Source organism: Oreochromis aureus, linkage group 4 (assembly GCF_013358895.1).
Source record: "Oreochromis aureus strain Israel breed Guangdong linkage group 4, ZZ_aureus, whole genome shotgun sequence".
In the NCBI taxonomy this organism is placed as follows: domain Eukaryota; kingdom Metazoa; phylum Chordata; class Actinopteri; order Cichliformes; family Cichlidae; genus Oreochromis; species Oreochromis aureus.
In genome coordinates, this window is record NC_052945.1 from 24,466,425 (window position 1) to 24,487,250 (window position 20,826).

The following is a 20,826-nucleotide window of genomic DNA, read 5'->3' on the forward strand; positions in this document are numbered from 1 at the left end:
TTAATGTTATAATGTGGAATATTGACTTCAAGTATTTATGGTTGTACACAGACACATTTAAACATATGGAACAGTAGCTGCATCTTCATTAACACACATCTCAGAATCTGATAAATATTGTTATGTGTTGTTCTGCACACTGCAAAAGTCTGTTGTTACACACAGATTTTAGTTTCACTCTTGCTCTTGACGAAAGCGGTCGCACTTTCTCCCTCTCCCTTCCCTTATCTTTCCTGCTTGGCTTTCTCATGTCTCTGTCTAGTCTTGTCTACTTCTCTCCCTTTACCCTGGAAGAGTTTCACAGTCTGTTCTCTAAAACCAAAAGAGGAATTATGGATTTGATCAACTGGTCCCTGAATGCAATTCACACCCTCTTCCAACTCGTTCTCACTCCCAAAGCGTAACATTTTACGCTAGATGACAAATCGTCAACATATTACGTTTTCGGGCACCCAACACGTTCCTAAATGACAACATCGGAAAACTGAGGACATATGAGAACCGTTTGGACTCAATCTACACATGTTTGCTCTTTTCCTTAAAATCGCTTGCGAAAACAGTATTTAACGTCATTAAAGTGCTGGTTAAGGAAAGGAATAAGGTTACGGTTAGGGTTAAGGATAAGGTTAGGTTAGGTTTAGGGCTGCAATACAGGGCTGGAACGTCTCTTACCACGGGAGCGTCATTCCACTTGATTTTATCCATAACCCAGCACGTACCATAAGAACGTGGAAGTCACCTTTCGCGTTTAGCTGTTAAAATATGCTTCTAGCTCAGATTAACAAAGGTCAGACGATTTGCCACTAAATTTTAGCTGTTAAAGTATGCTTGTAGGTCACATTCACAAAAGTAGGATGGTTTGGCACTTAATTTTACCTGTCAGAGTATTTTTCTAGCACAACACTTAATTTCGTGTTGTGCGTATGCGCAACCTCCAACCCATGGATCTGGTTGTTACCGCCTCGGAAGCTCCCGAGCCAATTCCTCTCAGGTTGGGTTTAATTAATGCCAGATCGGTGGCAAATAAGACATTCATTTTGAAGGAATTTTTCTCTTCCCATGCGCTGGATTTTCTTTGCTTGACTGAAACTTGGATTCCACCTGGTGAGTTAAGTGCCTTTTCTGAATTATTGCCTTCTTTAGTGTTCCGAGAGTTTCTGGTCGTGGAGGAGGGCTAGCTGTTGTTTTTAAGGCACATCTTGACTTTAAGCAGCTATCCCCATTGACACGCCACACCAGTTTTGAACTCTGTTTGTGCGAACTGGGCCACTCGTCTTCGCTGTTGTGTACGATTGTTTATCGGCCCCCAAAATATAATAAAGAGTTTTTATCCGAGTTCTCAGAGTTTCTTGCCGACTGTGCATCACGGTATGACCAGATCGTTTTGCTTGGTGATTTTAATATACACGTCTGCTGCCTGGGGAAGCCCTGGCCAAGGACTTTCTGGACTTAGTGAACTCTTTTAATTTTGTTCAGTCTGTTAAAGGTGCCACTCAAGAACGTGGTCACACACTGGACTTTGTTTTATCACTGTCACGGTCCTGGGTCGGATCGACCCAGCATTTGAGTTCCTTATGTTTTGGTTTTGAATGATTGTTCTTTATGTTTTCTCTGGTGCTTTGTTGATTTTTATTATGGATCTGTGTTTCAGTTATTCTGGTATGTCTTTGCATTATGACTAAGGTTCGGGTTGTATTTTGTTATTATTGCCGGTTTAGTTCAGCGTCAAGTCTGCCTCTCTCTGTCTAGTCCGTGTCTTAGTTACGTGTGTTCTGTTTCCTGTTTTACTTTGAAGGTTCATGTTCCTGTCTGATGTCAGTGTTCCAGCTTTGCTCTCCCTGTCTCGTTAGGTCTTATTCCTCCCAGCTGTGTTCTCCTTCTGTCTCTAATTCCTTGATGACTCCCTCTGTGTATTTAAGCCCTGTGTTTTCCTGTGCTCACTGTCGCGTCGTTAACGTCTCCTACCCTCTAGTAATCTGTGTGTTTCGTCTGCTAGCCTGCCTGTTTGCTAAGTTTATTTCTGTATTCTCAGTTTAGTTTAGTTTATGCGCCTTTTCTGCCCAGCAATAAAGCTGCGTGTTTTGAGTTTACACCTGCCTCCGAGTCCTGCATTTTGGGTCCTTCCTCCCGGCCTGCCTGCACACAGCCATGACAATCACATGGTTTATTTGTCCGTAACGTACTCGTCGAGGATGCCGTGTTCTCTGACCATATGCCTATTTTATGTGACATTGTTCTTTTTAATCCTGTTAAGCGGGCTGTACCTGCTCGATGTTATCGTGCTTTTGGCTCAGATACCGCCGAGCGGTTTTCCATATTGTTTGACCAACTTGAATGACATCCTGATAGCGACAGACCGTGGTAAATATGCAGTGCTGGTCTTGTTGGACATGACCGCTGCATTTGACACAGTGGATCACGATTTGCTGATCTCCCGCTTAGAGCACTGTGTGGGAATTTCTGGTGCGGCACTTTTGTGGTTAAAGTCCTATCTCTTAAATTTTTTTTATCTGGTTTAGATTAAAACCTTTTTTGTTAAGTTGGGGTCGGCTTCATCCTCTGTGGCCCCTCTGCTTTGGGGTGTGCCACAGGGATCTATTCTTGGGCCATTATTGTTTTCACTGTACCTTTTGCCTCTTGGCGCGATTTTCCGAAAACATAAAGTGACATTCCATCTATATGCAGATGACTGCCAGCTTTATTTACCTTTTAGTCATTCTGATAGTCTCCCAAGTCGACCTCTGCTTGACTGCCTTACTGATGTTAAAGCATGGATGGCAAAAAACTTTTTAAATTTTAATGATCGGAAGACAGAAGCGATTTTATTTGGCCCAAATCGTTTTTCTCACACTCCAGATGTTGTTCTTGCAGCTTTGACTTCCCAACTAAAGAGTTCGATCACAAATCTCGGAGTAAAAATTGATTCTGCACTTACTTTGATGACCACGTAAACAGGGTGGTAAAATCAGCATTCTATCACCTCAGACGTTTAACCTTTCTTTCCAAGCGTGACTTGGAAAGTGTTATTCATGCCTTTATTACTTCACGTTTAGATTATTGCAATTCTCTTTTAATAGGGGTTGGGCAGGGCACTTTGTCACGTTTGCAACTAGTGTAAAATGCTGCGGCACGATTTTTAACTGGGAGAAGGAAATTTGATCACATCACTCCGATTTGGCCTCTCTACACTGGCTTCAAATTGAATTTCGGATCCGTTTTAAAGTCCTTTTATTGGTTTTTAAATCTCTAAATGATCTGGCACCTGTTTATTTGTCTGACTTGTTGAAGCCCCATGTCCCCACTCGTTCCCTTCGGTCAGCTGAGCAGTTGCTGCTTTCGGTCCCAAAGTCACGGCTGAAACTTAGAGGAGACCGAGCGTTCTCTGTTGCAGGGCCGATGCTTTGGAATAACCTTCCTCTCCATATTACACAGGCTACATCAGTGCCAGTTTTTAAGTCTTTATTAAAAACCTATTTTTGTTCCCTGGCTTTTAACTCTGTGGGTAACTGACATTTTTTATTAATTTTATTGCTATGTCTGGTTTCTGCTATCTTATTACTATATGCATATTTGTATTGTACAGCACTTTGGTCTACCAGGTGTGTTTTTAAAGTGCTATATAAATAAATGATGATGATGATGAGCACAGCGCTGGATGAATAGCTGCAGGGCAGGATGGCTGTGTCTGCATCGGCTTACTTCTCACCCCTTACCTATCCCTGTTGCTTGTCACATGCTTCATGGCGTTGTGATGTGGACATTTATGTGCTCTCTGTGCAGAGGAGTTTGGGGTTTTTTTTTGTTTTCTGTTCTCATGCTGTCCTCCCATAGGAGCCCAGCATGAGTAGAGGTCTCTTTTGTCCCCTCCTCGACTTGCCAATTGTATTATTGGGGGGAGGGGCAACTTGCATGTGACAAATAAAGGCTTTCCTGAATCTTGAATATAATGAAATACTTTCTTCTCTGAATGAATCCTGCGCTCCACCTGAGTCTCAGTCCTCAGAACCATACAGCAGCAATTTCAGGAGAAGAATTTACCCTTGAATTGAAAGTGAGCAAAACCAAGGAGATGGTGGTGACCTTCTCCAGTAGGCAGAGGGATCTGGCTGCTTCAGTCACCACCACCATCCATGGGAAGCCAGTGGAGGTAGTTGAGGAGTACAAATACCTGGGAACCATCTTTGACAACCTCCTGAAATTCTCTACCAACACAGAGGAGATTCTCAGGAGGTGCCACCAACGGCTATACCTCCTTAGGAAACTCAACTCCTTTGGAGTCAGCACACCCATCATGATGACTTTCTACTATGCCTTCCTGGAAAGCATCATGACCTTCTCCATCACCTGCTGGTTCCACTCCCTCAGCCTTCAGAACAAGAACAGACTGCAGCACACTGCATCAGTGTGCTCTAAAATCATTGGACTGCCTGTCAGAACTCTGGCACAGGTTTTTCAGCCAACAGGCCCTTAGACAGGCAGCCAAAATCATCAACGACCCCTCTCACATAATGGCTCCCCTCTGGGCGACGCCTCCGCTGCATTTCCTGCAGGACTGAGAGGAGGAGAGCCACCTTTGTCCTCAAAGCCACTCTGCTTTTTAATTCCAGCCAATAAGAACATTTCCCACACCCATAAACATAAACTACACTCTTCTTATACTACTGACACTTTATTCATTTTTAGTCACTTACAGTTATTTATTTACCTTTCAGTCACTTTAATTTTAAAACTGTGTAATTTTAAAACTGTATGTACTGTATATTCTGTGTATTTATTATTTCACTCCTATTGCCTGTTCTTATTGTCCTTGTCTTCAACGTATGCTGCTCGGTTGTTTGTTAATTGCCCCTTGGAGATAAATAAAGTCTTCTGATTCTGATTTGTTGAATGAAGGTTTTGATTTGTCTAGATGCGGGTGAATAAGTATGTTTGTGTTAATGTTGTATTCTTTGTGTGTGTTATTTTTAGATTGGGGAATTTATTAACAGTGGGGGTCTGTCTGTCATAAAATAAGGAGTAAAAGCTGCCTAACTAAGATAAACATAAAGCCACAGTTGGGGGGTGCTATAAATGTATGGAACAGATAGGAAAAAGAGAAGACGTTTGTTACCCTTCCCCCTGAGGTGCAGAGGGTACCGCATAGCCTTTATAAGGGTCTGAACATGGGTCACACACAGACACACACACACACACACAGACATACTGCTATGTATATCCATATATGGTCATTTAGGCTGTAGCTGACCATTAGGGGTGCAACCACAAGGTATAAAATGTAAGGATCTGCGGGATTGCCCCTCAGATCTGCTTGTAGTTGCATCATCTCCCTCTGCACAGAGGTTCTTTTTTTTAAATAAAAGCATTACAGGTGTTTGTGACTTCAGAGTGTTTCTTTTCAGCTGGGTGACAAAAGGACCGGAGGTATAGAGTGAAGATTTCAACACCTTGCATCAAAAACATTACAATTCTTCTTCAGTCTCCTTTTATTTATTTCATTAGCTTTATTTTGAATTTACTGCTTTACTGTATTATTTTTGTTAGGACATTACATCGTCCCTTACGTTAAAGTTTACTGATAAGCTTGCTTATCAATTTGCCTGTTCACAACAGCCCAAAACAGCCCGCACGCTACAGGGAAATATCGCAGTGCTCTTGAGTTGCTGAACTTAATAACACTCTTGTATAAAGAACCAACTCACCTTGCTTTTCTGCAGTTTCTCACAGCTGGAAGAAGTCTAAAGATACCTTTTCCTGATGGTCTGTATTTCTTGAGATTGAATTCATCCAGAGGTGTGTTTGACATTAGAATCAGGTCAGCCAGAGCTGAACACTCCACAGGAGAGAGCGGTGATTCAGGAAAACAATTTGGTTTCAGATACTTTCGTACTGAATCATGTAGGGAACTGTCTTTCAGCTCAGTCAGGCAGTGGACAAGGTTCAGACATCTTTCAGCTGAGCAGTCCAATAAATCTATTTCTAATAGACTTGACTGAATTTCTTCAATATTTGCAGAGTGTTCTTCAGTCTGTTGAATCAGGCCTTGAAGCAGGTCTTGTGTTGATTCCAGAGACAAGCCAATGAGGAACCTGAGGAACATGTCCAGTTCTCCGGTTGTTCTAGAAGTCGAATTAGCGATTGCAGTTTCAATAAGTTCATTCAAAGGTAGATCGACTGGAACTGTTTCCAAGATAGACTTGAGCTTTTCATCAGATCCTTTTAGCATGAAATCCTTGAGACTTTCAGAATCAATTTTTTTGTTTGCAAAACTATGATATACAAAGAGAGCAGCAAAATACTCCTGAACTGTCAGATGCACAAAGCAGTAAAGTTTCTTTGTGAAAAACACGCTCTCTTCTTTGAATATTGCTGTACACAACCCACAGTAAACTCCAGCTTTTGTTATATCTATGTCGTACTTCTTCAGATCTTCAGCAGTGAATATGATCCGGCCTTTTTCCAGTTGTTCAAAAGCCAACCTGCCTAATTTCAAAATGAACTCTTCATTTGACTTAAAGAGCTCTGCTGTATCAGGCTCTTCCTGGTCGCCATATTTTTCATTAGCTATCGTCATCTGAATAAGAAGGAAGTGTGTGTACATCCCGGTAAGAGTTGTGGGTATTTTAGGGTTTTCATCTTTTGTGTTTCCCATTTTACACATCAAATACTCAAAAACACGTACAGCAATCCAACAGAAGATAGGTATGTGACACATAATGTACAGGCTCCGTGACATTGTTATGTGTTCAATTATTTTTTCAGCGACTGCTTCGTCCTCAACTCTCTTTCTGAAGTACTCTATTTTTTGTGGATCATCAAATCCTCTGACCTCGGTCCACTGGTCGACATACTTAATAGGGATGCGTTGAACTGCTCCTGGTCTCGAGGTTATCCAAACAAGTGCAGAGGGAAGAAGATGTTTCCTGATAAGGTTGGTCACCAGAGTGTCCACTGAGGACACCTTCGTAGCATCATCCAGTATTGTGGTTTCTTTGAATTTCAGCTGAAGTTGACTTTCATCAAGACCATCAAAGATGAACAAAACTTTACGTTCAGCCAAAGCTCTCACGACTGCTATGGTTTTAAGCTCTGGATGGAATGTTTTCACAAGGTTCTCAAAGCTGATCTGATCATCTTGGACCAGATTTAACTCCCTGAATGGAAACATAAAGATGAAGTCCAAGTCCTGATTGGCTTTTCCATCTGTCCAGTCAAGGATGAACTTCTTCACAGAGACAGTTTTTCCAATGCCAGCGATCCCCTTTGTCATCACAGTCCTAATTGCTTTCACTTCTTTGTAGTCTTGCTCAAGTTTAAAGATGTCATTACAGTTGATTTTAGTACCCTCAACAGTTTGATTTCTTGCTTTATCTTCAATCTCCCAGATCTCATGTTGTTCATTGACATGTTCACTCTCTCCTTTTATAACGTGAAGCTCTGTGTAAATTTTATCCAATGATTTTTCCTCGATAGAAGACTTTTCAGTGCCTTCCCGCTGCCACTGACACTTTTGCCTCAGATATTCTTTGTTCTTTTTGATGACCTCCTTGATAACATCTTCTGCTGTAGGTAAAGAGGAAAAAGAACAATCTTATAACTATCATTATCCCTGGTGTAGTTCCAGGGTTACATAGTTTTTTTTATTTCTTGTTTCTTCGAACTTTTGTCTGTGTGGACTCTATTACTCAACTATTTATATATGTATGTATGTACAGTGTTGGGTTCTTTAAAGTAATGCAGCATGTTATTTAATTACTAACCAGAGGAAGTAATTAGTTACACAACTGTATGCAAATGTACTGTTTATAAGGTCAGGGAAACCTGAAGACTGAAGAAGTTACGGGTGATGAAATGTTTCTCCAGCTGAAAACGTTACGTCCAGATGAACAGAATCAACTTTCAGCCCATAGACAATTCAAATTGATCGCCACTATTCCTCTAGATACTTCAAGCCTGCCTGCTCATCACTGCCTTTGTTACCTGTTGAAGAGCAGACTTTGGCTGCTGGGCTGGGGTTGGATTCAGTTTAATATCACTCTGGGTTTTTGACTAACTTTGTGTTAGCATGCTGTCCTGGTAAAGAACCAAAGTTGTGTTGCCAGTTATGCATTTTTTTAGTCCGAATTATAGTTCGACTTTACCATTGCACTTTTGTCCTTTTGGGCAATACAAATTAGTAAAGCTGCATTGATATACTTCTTCACCATTTTCCTCCTCATGCATATAAACACAAATCAGCTGATTGTAGCACAAGGACGCAGGAAAAGAAACATCTGATTTTTTTCCCTCTCTACTGAAACTGTTGTGTAATTACTGAATTTAGTATAGTAACACATTAACTTACTCCATTACAGAAAAATCCAAAGTAATTACAGCAATGCGTTACTTTATAACTCGTTACACCCAACAATGTGTATCCATGAGTTCAGCATTTGGGCCATTACACACCAAACATGTGTTTTTGCAAAAGATTCGCCATCTGTGAAACTGTGAAACTAATTAAGTCCGTCCTGTTGTTTCTAAACAAAAAACAAAGAAATTCTGGGTTCATCCATTTTTCTGAAAAGGCAGTAGCAGGGGCAAATTCGTGGTTTGATCAAGGACTTGAATTTTCATCACAACCACTATCATACATATTTTGGGTGTCGCTGTTTGACCTTTTGTTAACAGAGTTGGGACCACATCTTAGAAAGCAGAGAAATCATTTCAGAAAGCCGAGTGACCCGGAGTAGCTCGTAGCTGTGTGTCGGAGGTACTGGTGTGGGCTTTGGGCTACAACCACACCTATAGCCAAATGCAGTGATCTGCTTGGTGAGATCAGTTTACTTGGATCTGAAAAATTGAGCTTGGTTCCAAATATGCACTAAAATATCTGAGTCCAAAACATTTTTTTTAACACAGAAAATATTTCCATAGATTTCATGTGCTTAAATCTTATGTAAAAGTCTTACTAGCTAGCCTTTAGTTATGTATTATCCTTTAACTTGGTAAAGTATAGAAAGCCTTCTCAACAACTTTTGCAGAATTACCTGTATGTCAAAATTGTCTTATCTTTTATGCATTAAATGAAAAAAAATAAATAACAGGGCAGTTGCACAAGAAAATGTTTCACCCAAACACCTTACATACTTTCACATGTCTCCGGCTGAATTTCTTGGAGGCTTCTGTAGAAAGCAGATTTGACTTCTTGAGTAGTCAGGGCCTTGTAGAGTTCCCTCATCTTGTCCTGGCTTGTTGCTGCAGCAGCAATTTTGTTGTATGTCTCTTCATGGATCATGCTTTGCTGTCTCATTTCATCTGCTATTGGCATCACTAAAGTGACGCTTTGAATGAGCTTAGACCTGTTGCTGTCCACCCAGTCAGCTTCTTTAAAAAACACAAATTAATTGTAAGAGATTGCATTTTAATGGGTAATTTATGATCAGAGCTCGTCTTAAAATGATTAACTTTAACTCACCATTTTTCTTGCTGGAGCAAGGACTGACAAAGGACAGAAACAAAGTTACTGTAAGTGGTTAATGTGTAAACTATATTATGTTTTAAAAGAAAAAAGTAAGAGTTACATCTTACATTGATGTTGTTACACTGATTGTATATTCATTTTTTTATAAAATCATTGTGATAATAAAAGACTAAACAGTTTTATTATGAATGAAAAATAATGAAGTCTCACCTGAGGGTGTTAACTTCAGCACAGTCATGTGCACTGCTTTTCTCACTACAGTTGTTTTTTCCAAAGGTTTCTTCTGCATGTCTGGACAAATGGTCTCCTGCTTCCTTCAGTGCAGTCCCCAGCCCCTGCAGAGACGGCCGTCTTAGGAGGGAGGAATTTGCTCCACTTTCCTCTGTGCTGCAAACAACCTCTTTCTTTTGGTCAGACTTGTTGTTTTGCCTTTGACCCCTCTTGTGTGTAGAGCATTGGCTGCCCATGTTTGTTCTTCTGTGTCAGCTCAATGACTCGTAGCATTTAAGTGTGATCTAAGCTACCATGTTCTATTGCATTAGTGCTGTGGCTTTACAACCGCCTCCATTGTCTGTAAAAGTAAAAGTAAGAAAAAAAAATGAAGCATTCAGAGTATTAATGATCATTGACATCTAAGTTATTTGATTGGGTGAATGTGATATGCGTTTAATATATTTTTCTTACCTTTGTGTTCGACGTCCTGTAGTAGCTGCAGTAAATATGAGAGTCGGCTGGGTGAATATCTCTCTTTTCACTTGATCGCTTTCACTCTCTCTACCTCTCTCTCTCTCTTGCTCTCTCTTTCTCTCGCTCTCTCTCTCTCTTGCTTTGTACATTGTGTAAAGAATCAGATGCAATGTAACATCACCAGTTTGGTAAGTTATTTTTTTTATGTTCAGATAGTAATAGCAAACACGTTATTAATTTGTTAAGGTAAACCCATTCACGGTAGACAACTGCCAGCTTTAAAATGTTTCATTTACCTTTATTAGTGTCTCTTGCATTTTATATATGAAGAGTAACGTGCCAGTGAAATAAACATTAATATTTTATTTTTGCAGCTGTTCTTCTAAGATGTGCATGATTTCAGTGTAGCCTTTTGTCTTAAATATTATTTGTACATGTACAAAATAATAATAATCCACTCATTCACAAAGCTTTTGTAACCTATAAATTTAAAGTGTCAAATACTTGATTTGTGCAAGTGTAGCTTCTCATGTTGCTATTTAATGAGAATCTTAGTCAAGGTAGTAATAAAACAAAATTGGCTAAGACAGTCTGTCCTGTCCCATAAACTCCTATTTGTTAAAGAGAAGCAACCTCTAGTGGCCAGGTGACTAACTGCATGTAAAGTGTGCAGTGGTGTTACTGTTTTTAGATGAGGTGCAACTCTTTAACCTGGAGATCCAGATAACTGAGCAATGTTTACATGACTTTAAACAATTCTTTAAATTGTTCTTTTCTTTAAAACATAAAACATGAGTGCCTCTAACCCACCTAACACCACAGATAATCCACACATTCTGCACAAATTCAAAGACTCACAGCTCAAGACACAAAACTCGCCCTGCTAGAGTAGGGGCATAAAAATATAACAATATAAAATATATCATATAAAATAAATACATTAAAAGAGTATAAATTTGGGGGCAGCACAGTGTTGGGTGGTTAGCCTGTTTCCTCACAGCAAGAAGATCCTGAGTTCTTACCTTCTGGGTCTGCCGGGGCCTTTCTGCATGCAGTTTGCATGTTGTCCCTGTGTTTGTGTGGGTTCTCTCTGGGTACTCCGGCTGATAGGTTTATAGCACAAACCTATTCGCTGGAACGTTCAGGACAATTTGCTACACAGCAAAGAACAAGACACAAGTAGGCAACGTTCTTAGTGTTACTCATGCATGAGGAGGCCTGCCTGGAGCCAAGTGTCCTTCCACCCACTTGACCTCCGTCAGACTCTCAGCCAGGTTCCCCATAGCACTCCTTTTATTGTGGTTACATGAATATGCATAGGTTCATTAACATATGACGGCTTACATAGGTATACATGTGAACAAAGAATACCTTGTGTGTGTGTGTGTGTGTGTGTGTGTGTGTGTGTGTGTGCATATGTGTGGGGTCAAAATGTGACCCCGTGAAGACTCCCCAAAGCTGGTGCCAGGAGTCTAGCGGTACATCTGAACAAAAGGCTCTTATACTTAACCAGATATACGTGTGTTTGCTATACCATATATCAGCAAGAGAAGATACGACCTCTCCTAGGAGGTGTGTGATCTATGCCAGAACACTCTGAAGAGGAGTGAACACACTCCCCTCTTCATGCTACACAGCGTTGTTACAGACCTCCTGGGATGAGACATTCTTTCAATATGCCATCAACTATATACTTCTAAACACAAATGATTACATGTTTCCTAATACAAATGACAATAATAAAATATAAACCCAACATCACCACCCTGTATTGTCATTTTATAAGGCTATATGGCGTATATATATCTCTTCAGCTCTACACCACTTGTCACCATTTTCAGTGCAGGCTTCATTCATACACACACATTAGCCTTAGCATCCATGTCACTCTGCTGCAACAGTATGTAGTTGGTAGAAGTGTTAGCAATCATTTTATTCACCATCGATCTTACACATGGCAGGATGCAACCTGTAAACAAGCAAAACAATGCCAACAATGTAAGAATGGAAGTCAAAAACTTTAAGAACATATTCCACCATGGTCCAGATGTCAACCAGGCTATCCAGCCTTGGGACGCGTCTCCTCCTGATGTGTGGTCCGCCACATATTTCTGCAGAGCAGTTAAGTTCTGCAGTGCCTCATAGATGTCTCCTCCAGTCGTGTAGCCATCCGGGATAAACGTACAACACGTCTCTCCAATCAGCTTACACACTCCTCCTTGTGATGCTGTTATCAAGTCCAGGGTCAGCCTGTTCTGCAGTACCATCGTTCTGATGGCCTTTTGCTCCTCCGCTAAGGCTGTTCCCAGAGTCTTAGTGAGATTAATGTGTCGCAGTAGGGCATACCGGTTGATCTCCACATGATCCCGCACCTCTGCAACTCCGATGTTTGGGATCAAACTTTGGAAGAACTTAGCTCCTCCACCCCAAATGCGGAATTCCCGCGGCACTCCAGTGTCTATTGTCACTCCAAAAGAGTTTGGTGAGGCTATATCCACCTCACGCTTCCGTCGGTTGCTAGGGTGATGTTCAACTCTGTCCATGAAGAAGACATGATCCGATAACTTCACCAAGGCTTTATGTCCGCACAGGAAGTACCAATCAGCCAACACTCTTGTTCCTTTACTGCTCGGCACTGTCTGTGCACAGCCTGTCCACTTCTGGCTCTTTGCTTTTACTGGTATTCTGTAAGCCAGGTTGACCTTGCATTCGGTCCTCCTCAATGTCAAGTTCTCAGCACACTTCGCACTGGTCAAACATTTCATACACCTGCTCTCATTCTCTGGAGGGCAGTAGGTGTATATGTATCCACATAAGTGAAGCGGCAGCTCCCCCACTGACAGTGTTCCATTGTTCATCACACACAACGGTAGTTGAGCTGTGTTCAGCTTATTCAGCAATATTATGTCTGGCAGCGGGTCTGACACTTGAGGCCAGGCCAATAAGTCAGTTTGTCCAGAACAGTTCAGAAGTGGTGACTTACTCCAGGTGATGTTCAGAGGTGTACTGTAGTTGGCCTTGGACCAGAGGACTCTGTAGCCAGGATGAGTTGCTAAGCCTAACAGACACCAACTTCTGTCCTCTGTTATGCTGTACGGCCACAATCCAGATGTATATGCGGACAACGGCATATGAGCACACACATAGCAGTCCGTCCTATTGTTCAAGTGAGCAGTTGTATTCATAAACTGCCACCAAAAGTTTGTAGAATAGCCATGAGGATATTGGGTGTGGTTTCCTTGGACATACAGGGTCTCCACTGCTGACCATGACGACATCAAAGCCATTACACCCAGCAGGGTGGACAACACTTTTCCAGCCATTCTGATGAGTACCTGTGGCTCAGTTGGTTTCTTCACCGGATTGAGACGAGGGGCCCTGGAGGCTTTCCCCCCCCCTTTGTACCCGGTCTTCCTGCCACTTACTCCGAGCTGGCCTGGATGTGTGTCACCTTTTTGCAGTGGCTTTGGTGTATCCAGGTGGGTCGCTCTGCGATCTTCACAGCTGTTGGTGTTGTCAGCAGAGCCTGGTACGGTCCATCCCACCGTGGCTTCGACCAGCACTTCCTCTTTATGACCTTTATCAGCACCCAGTCCCCTGGCTTCAGGCGTTCTTCCTGTACAGAAACAGAATCATCTGGCAGATTATTTGCACTCGTGACTTCTTTGCTTTTCAACATTTTAATCATCCAGTCTGCTAGTGTGTTTTCTTCTTCTGCTTTATCATTATCAATACAAAACACTGGAACTCTAAATGGCCTGCCATATATTATTTCAAATGGAGTTAGACCATTATCAGTCGGCATAATTCTCATATACATTTTCACCAGCTCAATGCAGTCTACCCATGTTCTGCCTGTTTCCTCCATTGTTTTCCTGAGTCTCAACTTTACTGTGCCATTAGTCCTTTCAACCAGCCCTGCACTTTATGGGTGGTATGAGCAGTGGTTTTTCAGTGTTATCCCCAGATGTTGTGACATTTTCTCAATTACTTCATTCACAAAATGAGGACCATTGTCACTGTAAATAGTCTGGGGGATCCCATGCTCTGGGATCACATTTTTGCATATTGCCTTAGCCACTGAAATAGCATCTGCTCTCTTAGTGGGGACAATTTCAACCCACTTTGAGAACGGGCACACAATTACCAGGCAGTACCTTGTAGGTGTTACAGTTAGACAACTCAATGAAATCCATATGGATTACTTCAAACGGGTAGCTGGGTCTGGGAAACCTTCCTCTTCTAGGTCTGAGGTTCCCCTGAGCGTTATGTTTACAACATATTAAACATGCTTTACAAAAATGTTTTGAATAAGCATTGAATCCCAGTGTGAAAAACTGCCGTTCGACTGCTGCCACCATCACGGCTGTGGAGACATGGCAGAGCCCATGGCTCAAAATTGCAGCAGTCCTATATAAGTTTTTAGGCAATATAGGTTTATCACAAAGATAGTAAACATCACCTCTCAGGCTTGCTCCTTTAGTGAGCCATAGTTGCTTCTCAGCTGGAGGTGAGTGTGACTGCATGTCTGCTAACACATCATGTGTAATGGGCATAGTTTGCTCCTGAGATGTCAGAATATGAACCCCATGTGATCCAAGGGCCGCTTCCTTTGCAATTTTATCTGCAAAGGCATTGCCCAGTGCAACAGGGTCAGTGCCACGTGTGCGTGCTGCACATTTACAAACCGCAACTTTACTGGGCAGTAAGACTGCTTTCAACAGGTCCTGTAAAAGTGTCGCATGCTCCACAGGTTTCCCTGTTGATGTTGTCATGCCTCGTCTTGACCACTGAGCGGCAAAGAAATGAAGTGTGGCATAGGCATATTGACTGTCTGTATATATAGTCACTGCCTGCCCCTCAGCTGCTTTGCAGGCTTCCGTCAGAGCCACTATCTCAGCTGCTTGGGCAGACATGGAATGTGATAACTGCCCAGCATGGATGACCTTTACATCATCCACAACAGCAAAGCCTGTTTTAGTCTTTCCCTCTGCCGTTTTGAAACTTGAACCATCAACAAACCAAACCTTGCCCTCAGTGAGTGGTATGTCTGTTAAATCACTTCTAGGTTTACACTGTGTTTCCACATGCTCACGACACACATGTGGTGTACCCTCTTCCTCTGTGGGTAACAGTGTAGAGGGATTCAAAGTTGTACACCGTTTAATAGTTAGGTGTGGCTGGGAGAGCAACAGTGACATTAAAGATAAGTGTCTTGCAGGTGACAAGAATGTCATTTTAGTCTGCAGCAATAAAACATCCACCTCATGTGGAACTAGCAGGGTCAAAGGGTGAAACAAAACAATTTCACCAGAACACTTTACGGCTTCAGCAGCTGCACACACAGATCGCACACAGTGAGGTAAGGCACAAGCCACTGAATCCAGCCTCTTAGAATAATAAGCTACTGGCTTCATTCTACCTCCACATTTCTGTGCTAACATGGATGTCATAAAATGCCCTTTACAATCAACAGTTTGAACAAAAGGCTTGTTATAATCTGGAAGTCCTAGAACTGATGCTCCTGTCAGCATCTGTTTCAGCATGCACAGAGCTTGCTCCCCCTCAGGGGTCCAACTCAAACTTTCAGACATAGCCAAAGGTTTACTGTACATCATATCTAATAATGGCTGCGCAACTTCAGCGTAATGGGGCATTCACGATCTACAGAAATTTAGCAAACCTAGAAATTGCATCATGTGTTTCTTTGTCTCTGGCCTAGGTGCTGCCAAAATAGCTGTTTTCCTCTCTGGATGTATGCTTTTCCCTGCAGCACTAAGCAGATGTCCTAAAAATTTCACTTCTGTCTTACCCACTGTAGTTTTGAAAGTGAGGCCTTGTTACCTGTTTCAGCTAAGTGAGTCAGCAATGCCAATGATATGTCTCTACAATTCTCCTCTGAATTGGATGCAATTAAAATGTCATCGACATATACCAACATCTGTGAATGTGATGGAACTACAAAATCAGACAGACAATTTGTAATATTCTGTGTGAAAATTGTAGGACTATCACAAATACCTTGCGGCAATCTGGTGTATGTGTATTTTTTGCCTTGATACGTGAAACCAAACCAGCCTTGTGAATTCTCATGCACTGGTATGGAAAAGAAAGCATTACTTAAATCTACCACAGTGAAGTGTGTCTTGTCTGGCTTAAGCTGATTTAACAAGGTGTGGGGGTCGGGGACGCATGGAGCTATACTCTCCACTGCCTGATTTACAGCTCTTAAATCTTGAATCATGCGCCACGACTGTGAATCAGCCTTTCTAACTGGGAAGATGGGTGTGTTACATACTGCCTGTGGAGCTTCAACTAATATCCCTGCTTTAATCATATCCTCTATTACTGGTTTAATGCCTTCCACTGCATCAGGCTTCAAGGGATATTGCTTCACTCTTGGCCTAAAAGACGTTTTGGGCTTTATTACTACTGGACTCGCTGTGGACATTAACCCCACATCAGTCTTCCCAGTAGACCAGAGCTTCTCTGGGACCTGTTTAAGCTCTGGGTGATCTCTGACATCTACAACATATCATTCTGCTGTGTCATTCTCACCCCCATCTAAGTGTGTTTGTGGTGTAGTATGTGTCACCCATCCCAGCTTTTTACGAAAGATGCTGTGCTGCATGTCTGTCTCCCAACCCCCTCCAGCTTGCTGCCACATTCCAACACTCTCCCCCTGTCTCACCAAAGATGCTAAGTCTGTCCACTCAGCCATGCCACTCTTTGTCAGTGAAATGTGTGGTGTCTGCCCTGTAAAGAGCTGTTGTGCAGCTTCAGAAAGGATCACACTACATCCAGCCACGGTTTCACCATCAGTATATACTGCTTTTATGGTGATTCTCTGTGGCCCTAATTTCAGCACTTTATCTGTGTAGGCCTCATCAGGCCCAAGCGTGGTCCTAAATCTCAGTGTGACATGCAAGTCTTCTGGCGCCTGTGTGTCGTGGCTGGTTGTCAACATTTCCTCAGCTGCAGCTAACAGTTTACAGTTTATTTGATCCGGTCTGGAGGCCGACAGGTCAAGTGTCCAGTAATAATGCAAATCCCCACTGTCCTGATGAACCATTGTCTCAGCAGTTTCTCCTTTTCCTGCAGCTATCATCCCAATGGACGTTGGAATTATTGAAATTCCAAGTTTCATCATCATATCTCTTCCCAAGAGGTTCACCGGACAAGTTGGGCACATTACAACTGGACCCTGAGCTGCCTCTCCTGTGGTAGGATCTCTAATCCACACTGGTTTAGAGGTTCTATGCTGATTTAACTGACCATTTGCAGACTTCACATAAATTGTGCCACTTGAAAGGTCAACTCCTGACACATGATCTTTTAAAACAGTTTTATCTGCACCTGAATCACACAGAAATTGAATGATTTTACCCTGCACGGTTAACGTGCGAACTGGTTTTACTTCTTTCCCTGACAGATTTAACAATACTTCAGTTAAATCTAGAGTCTGAAACACAGGCTGTTGTAAATTCTGGCAAACTAGGGGATCATTTGTACATGTATGTGTGTTAGCAGTGTCAACAAGTGCTAGTCATTTATTATAATAAGGGTTTTTTGCATCAGGACGTCTATACTCTTCAGGCATGCGGTCAGGGCACTCTCTTGCATGGTGCCCCTTTTCCCCACATGCATAGCATATATCATTCTTTTTGCCACGGTTCCCCCTAAATTGCCATGAGCCCCTATTTCTCCTACTCCTGCCTCTATTTTGCTCTCTTCCAGCCTGTCCCTGAAACAAAATTTCACCTGCTAAAAAGGCAGCGGCCACAGAGCTTTGTGATTTCTTTTTTTTTTAAATTTAATAACTTCCTGTGCATGGCGGGCCCAATTCATGCATTCAACGGACCCGTCAGTGTTATGACTAACATTTTGTTTTCTGATAAAATCAGCAATGGGTGAATGAAAGCCATTCATCAAAGCATGTTTTAACTGCTGCTGATATGGGCTGGCCTTCTCCGCACTCTCTTCAAGGCCACTATGCACTTTGAAAACTTCCTCTAATCTCGCCCTGAATTCATGAACATCCTCTCCTTCTTTCTGCACACATTGGGCAATTTTGTTGTAATCTGCAGAAGCTTTAAAGGTAGTTCTAAGACGCTCATAGACCCATCAACTTGGCCTCTTAAATTTTCATGGCCATAGGGTAGGACGGTATTACCATCCCTCCTTGTGTAGGTGCCTCGCACCCGAGCCCAGTTATATGTGAGACACTTCCTAAAAGTGGCTTCTGTTTCCTGACCGTTTAAGCGGTATGAGGAGCAGAGTTGCTTATGTCGGGCGATAAATTCATCAACATTAGTCAACGGGTCTCTAATGCCTGCAAAGCTGCTCTCTTCGCGTTCACTGCCTCCTGTCTTTTCTGCACCTGCTCTAACCACAGTTTAGCGGACACCAGTTGTAACTCTCTCTCCTGTTTCAATTTCCCTTTTGCACAAGCTGCCTTTACTGTCAACTGATCTATTAACATTTGACATTGTCCTACAACCAATTTACCTTCAAAACCATATTTCTTGCGCCAATGTCCTAAATACTTTGTGCTTCCAGGAGCGAATTTCATCATAAACTTCTCGTCACCCTCTGATGCACTCTTGGTTGCTTGGGAACCCATAATAACAACAACAGCTGACGTCACAGACCGCGCGTTCTGCTCCGCACCCACTCACACGAACACACTCAAACACAACAACAACAACAACAACACAAAATAGGCCTATTGTCCAGCACAGTCTGGACTCCGCGGAACTTCTCAACGCCTCACAAAGTGGCGGAGAACTCAACGCCTCACAAAGTGGCGGAGGACTCACTACAGTACCTCACAAAGTGGTCTGTACCTATCGCTCCACAAAGTAGCGAAAAACACCGTACTTAGCCCCACAAAGTGGCTAAGGGTCAACACACTCACACAGTTATAGAGTCGGGCTCTTCGAACTTACTTGGTGTTGCTCATTGCGTGTAGCATCAGTCCCCGTTAGATCCCGTCAATCGTCATCCATCGAGGAGAAAAAACAGACGGCTAATCCACCGGCCCGATGACGAATTCTCACGTCTCGGGTCTTTGTTGCAGGACCTCTATAAGTCCTGGCTGACGTCAGTCTTTCGGCGTGTCCCTTTTCCCCCCAGTGAATGTCGATTCCAAGGATCCGGCTCGAAGGACCAATTAATGATAGGTTTATAGCACAAACCTATTCGCTGGAACGTTCAGGACAATTTGCTACACAGCAAAGAACAAGACACAAGTAGGCAACGTTCTTAGTGTTACTCATGCATGAGGAGGCCTGCCTGGAGCCAAGTGTCCTTCCACCCACTTGACCTCCGTCAGACTCTCAGCCAGGTTCCCCATAGCACTCCTTTTATTGTGGTTACATGAATATGCATAGGTTCATTAACATATGACGGCTTACATAGGTATACATGTGAACAAAGAATACCTTGTGTGTGTGTGTGTGTGTGTGTGTGTGTGTGTGTGTGTGTGTGTGTGTGTGTGTGTGTGTGTGTGTGTGTATGTGTGGGGTCAAAATGTGACCCCGTGAAGACTCCCCAAAGCTGGTGCCAGGAGTCTAGCGGTACATCTGAACAAAAGGCTCTTATACTTAACCAGATATACGTGTGTTTGCTATACCATATATCAGCAAGAGAAGATACGACCTCTCCTAGGAGGTGTGTGATCTATGCCAGAACACTCTGAAGAGGAGTGAACACACTCCCCTCTTCATGCTACAGTCTCGGACAGTCTCGGTCGTTGTGTCCTTGGGCAAGACACTTCACCCGTTGCCTACTGGTGGTGGTCAGAGGGCCCGGTGGCGCCAGTGTCCGGCAGCCTCGCCTCTGTCAGTGCGCCCCAGGGTGGCTGTGGCTACAACATAGCTTGCCATCACCAGTGTGTGTCAGTGTGTGAATGGGTGAATGACTGGATATGTAAAGCGCTTTGGGGTCCTTAGGGACTAGAAAAGCGTTATATAAATACAGGCCATTTACACAGCGTTGTTACAGACCTCCTGGGATGAGACATTCTTTCAATATGCCATCAACTATATACTTCTAAACACAAATGATTACATGTTTCCTAATACAAATGACAATAATAAAATATAAACCCAACACCGGCTTCCTCCCAAAACTAGTTAGGTTAGGTTAATTGATGATGATTCTAAATTGTCCATAGGTGTGAATTTTAAGTGTGAATGCTTATCTGTCTCTTATCTGTCCCTGCAATAGACTGGCGACCTGTCCAGGGTGTACCCGCCTCTAGTCTTATGACAATTGGGATATCCCCCCCCCTCAAGCACATATTTATGAAACTCTTTAATATTACACACACACAGGCATCCTTCATTACAGGAGCAAAGGTGTGTGGGACATCATTTTGCCGAACCTTCACTTTAAAGAAAACTTTTACTCCTTAATAACTTTCTGTGCACCACCTCTGCTTTTTCTACGTTTTTTTCTCCTTTCCTCGCCCTCTTTACATAAGCTCTCCCTCTTTTGTTGTCAACTCTAATGAAGCCACTGTGTGTGCCTGTGTGTCAGGATGCAAGTGGGCATGCGTTTTTAAGTGGTCTTAGGAGGCTCATCACTCTAGTGTGCACCGCCACTGGATCCCACTGGTTATACACATACATACACACACAGTATTGTTGATGCTTGAAGCAGGTGTTCAGTGTGGT

At 42.6% G+C, this 20,826-nt stretch overlaps 1 protein-coding gene across 2 annotated transcripts in view; it reads right to left on the reverse strand.

Moving 5' to 3' along the window:
* Positions 1-11,295, reverse strand: part of LOC116311399 (NLR family CARD domain-containing protein 3-like) — a 33,774-nt gene extending 22,479 nt beyond the window's left edge. Inside the window, exons 1-6 of one of the 2 annotated variants that reach the window (XM_031728501.2) lie at positions 11,170-11,295; positions 10,145-10,169; positions 9,671-10,031; positions 9,455-9,477; positions 9,127-9,363; positions 5,700-7,560 (exon numbers count right to left, since the gene is read on the reverse strand). In XM_031728501.2, the coding sequence (XP_031584361.2) occupies positions 5,700-7,560; positions 9,127-9,363; positions 9,455-9,477; positions 9,671-9,927 (2,378 nt within the window). In that variant the 5' untranslated portion in view covers positions 9,928-10,031; positions 10,145-10,169; positions 11,170-11,295. Of the gene's footprint in view, positions 1-5,699; positions 7,561-9,126; positions 9,364-9,454; positions 9,478-9,670; positions 10,032-10,144; positions 10,212-11,169 lie in introns of those variants that run through there. The other variant, XM_039611106.1, reaches the window with a different exon arrangement.
* Between the last annotated feature and the right edge of the window lie 9,531 nt (positions 11,296-20,826).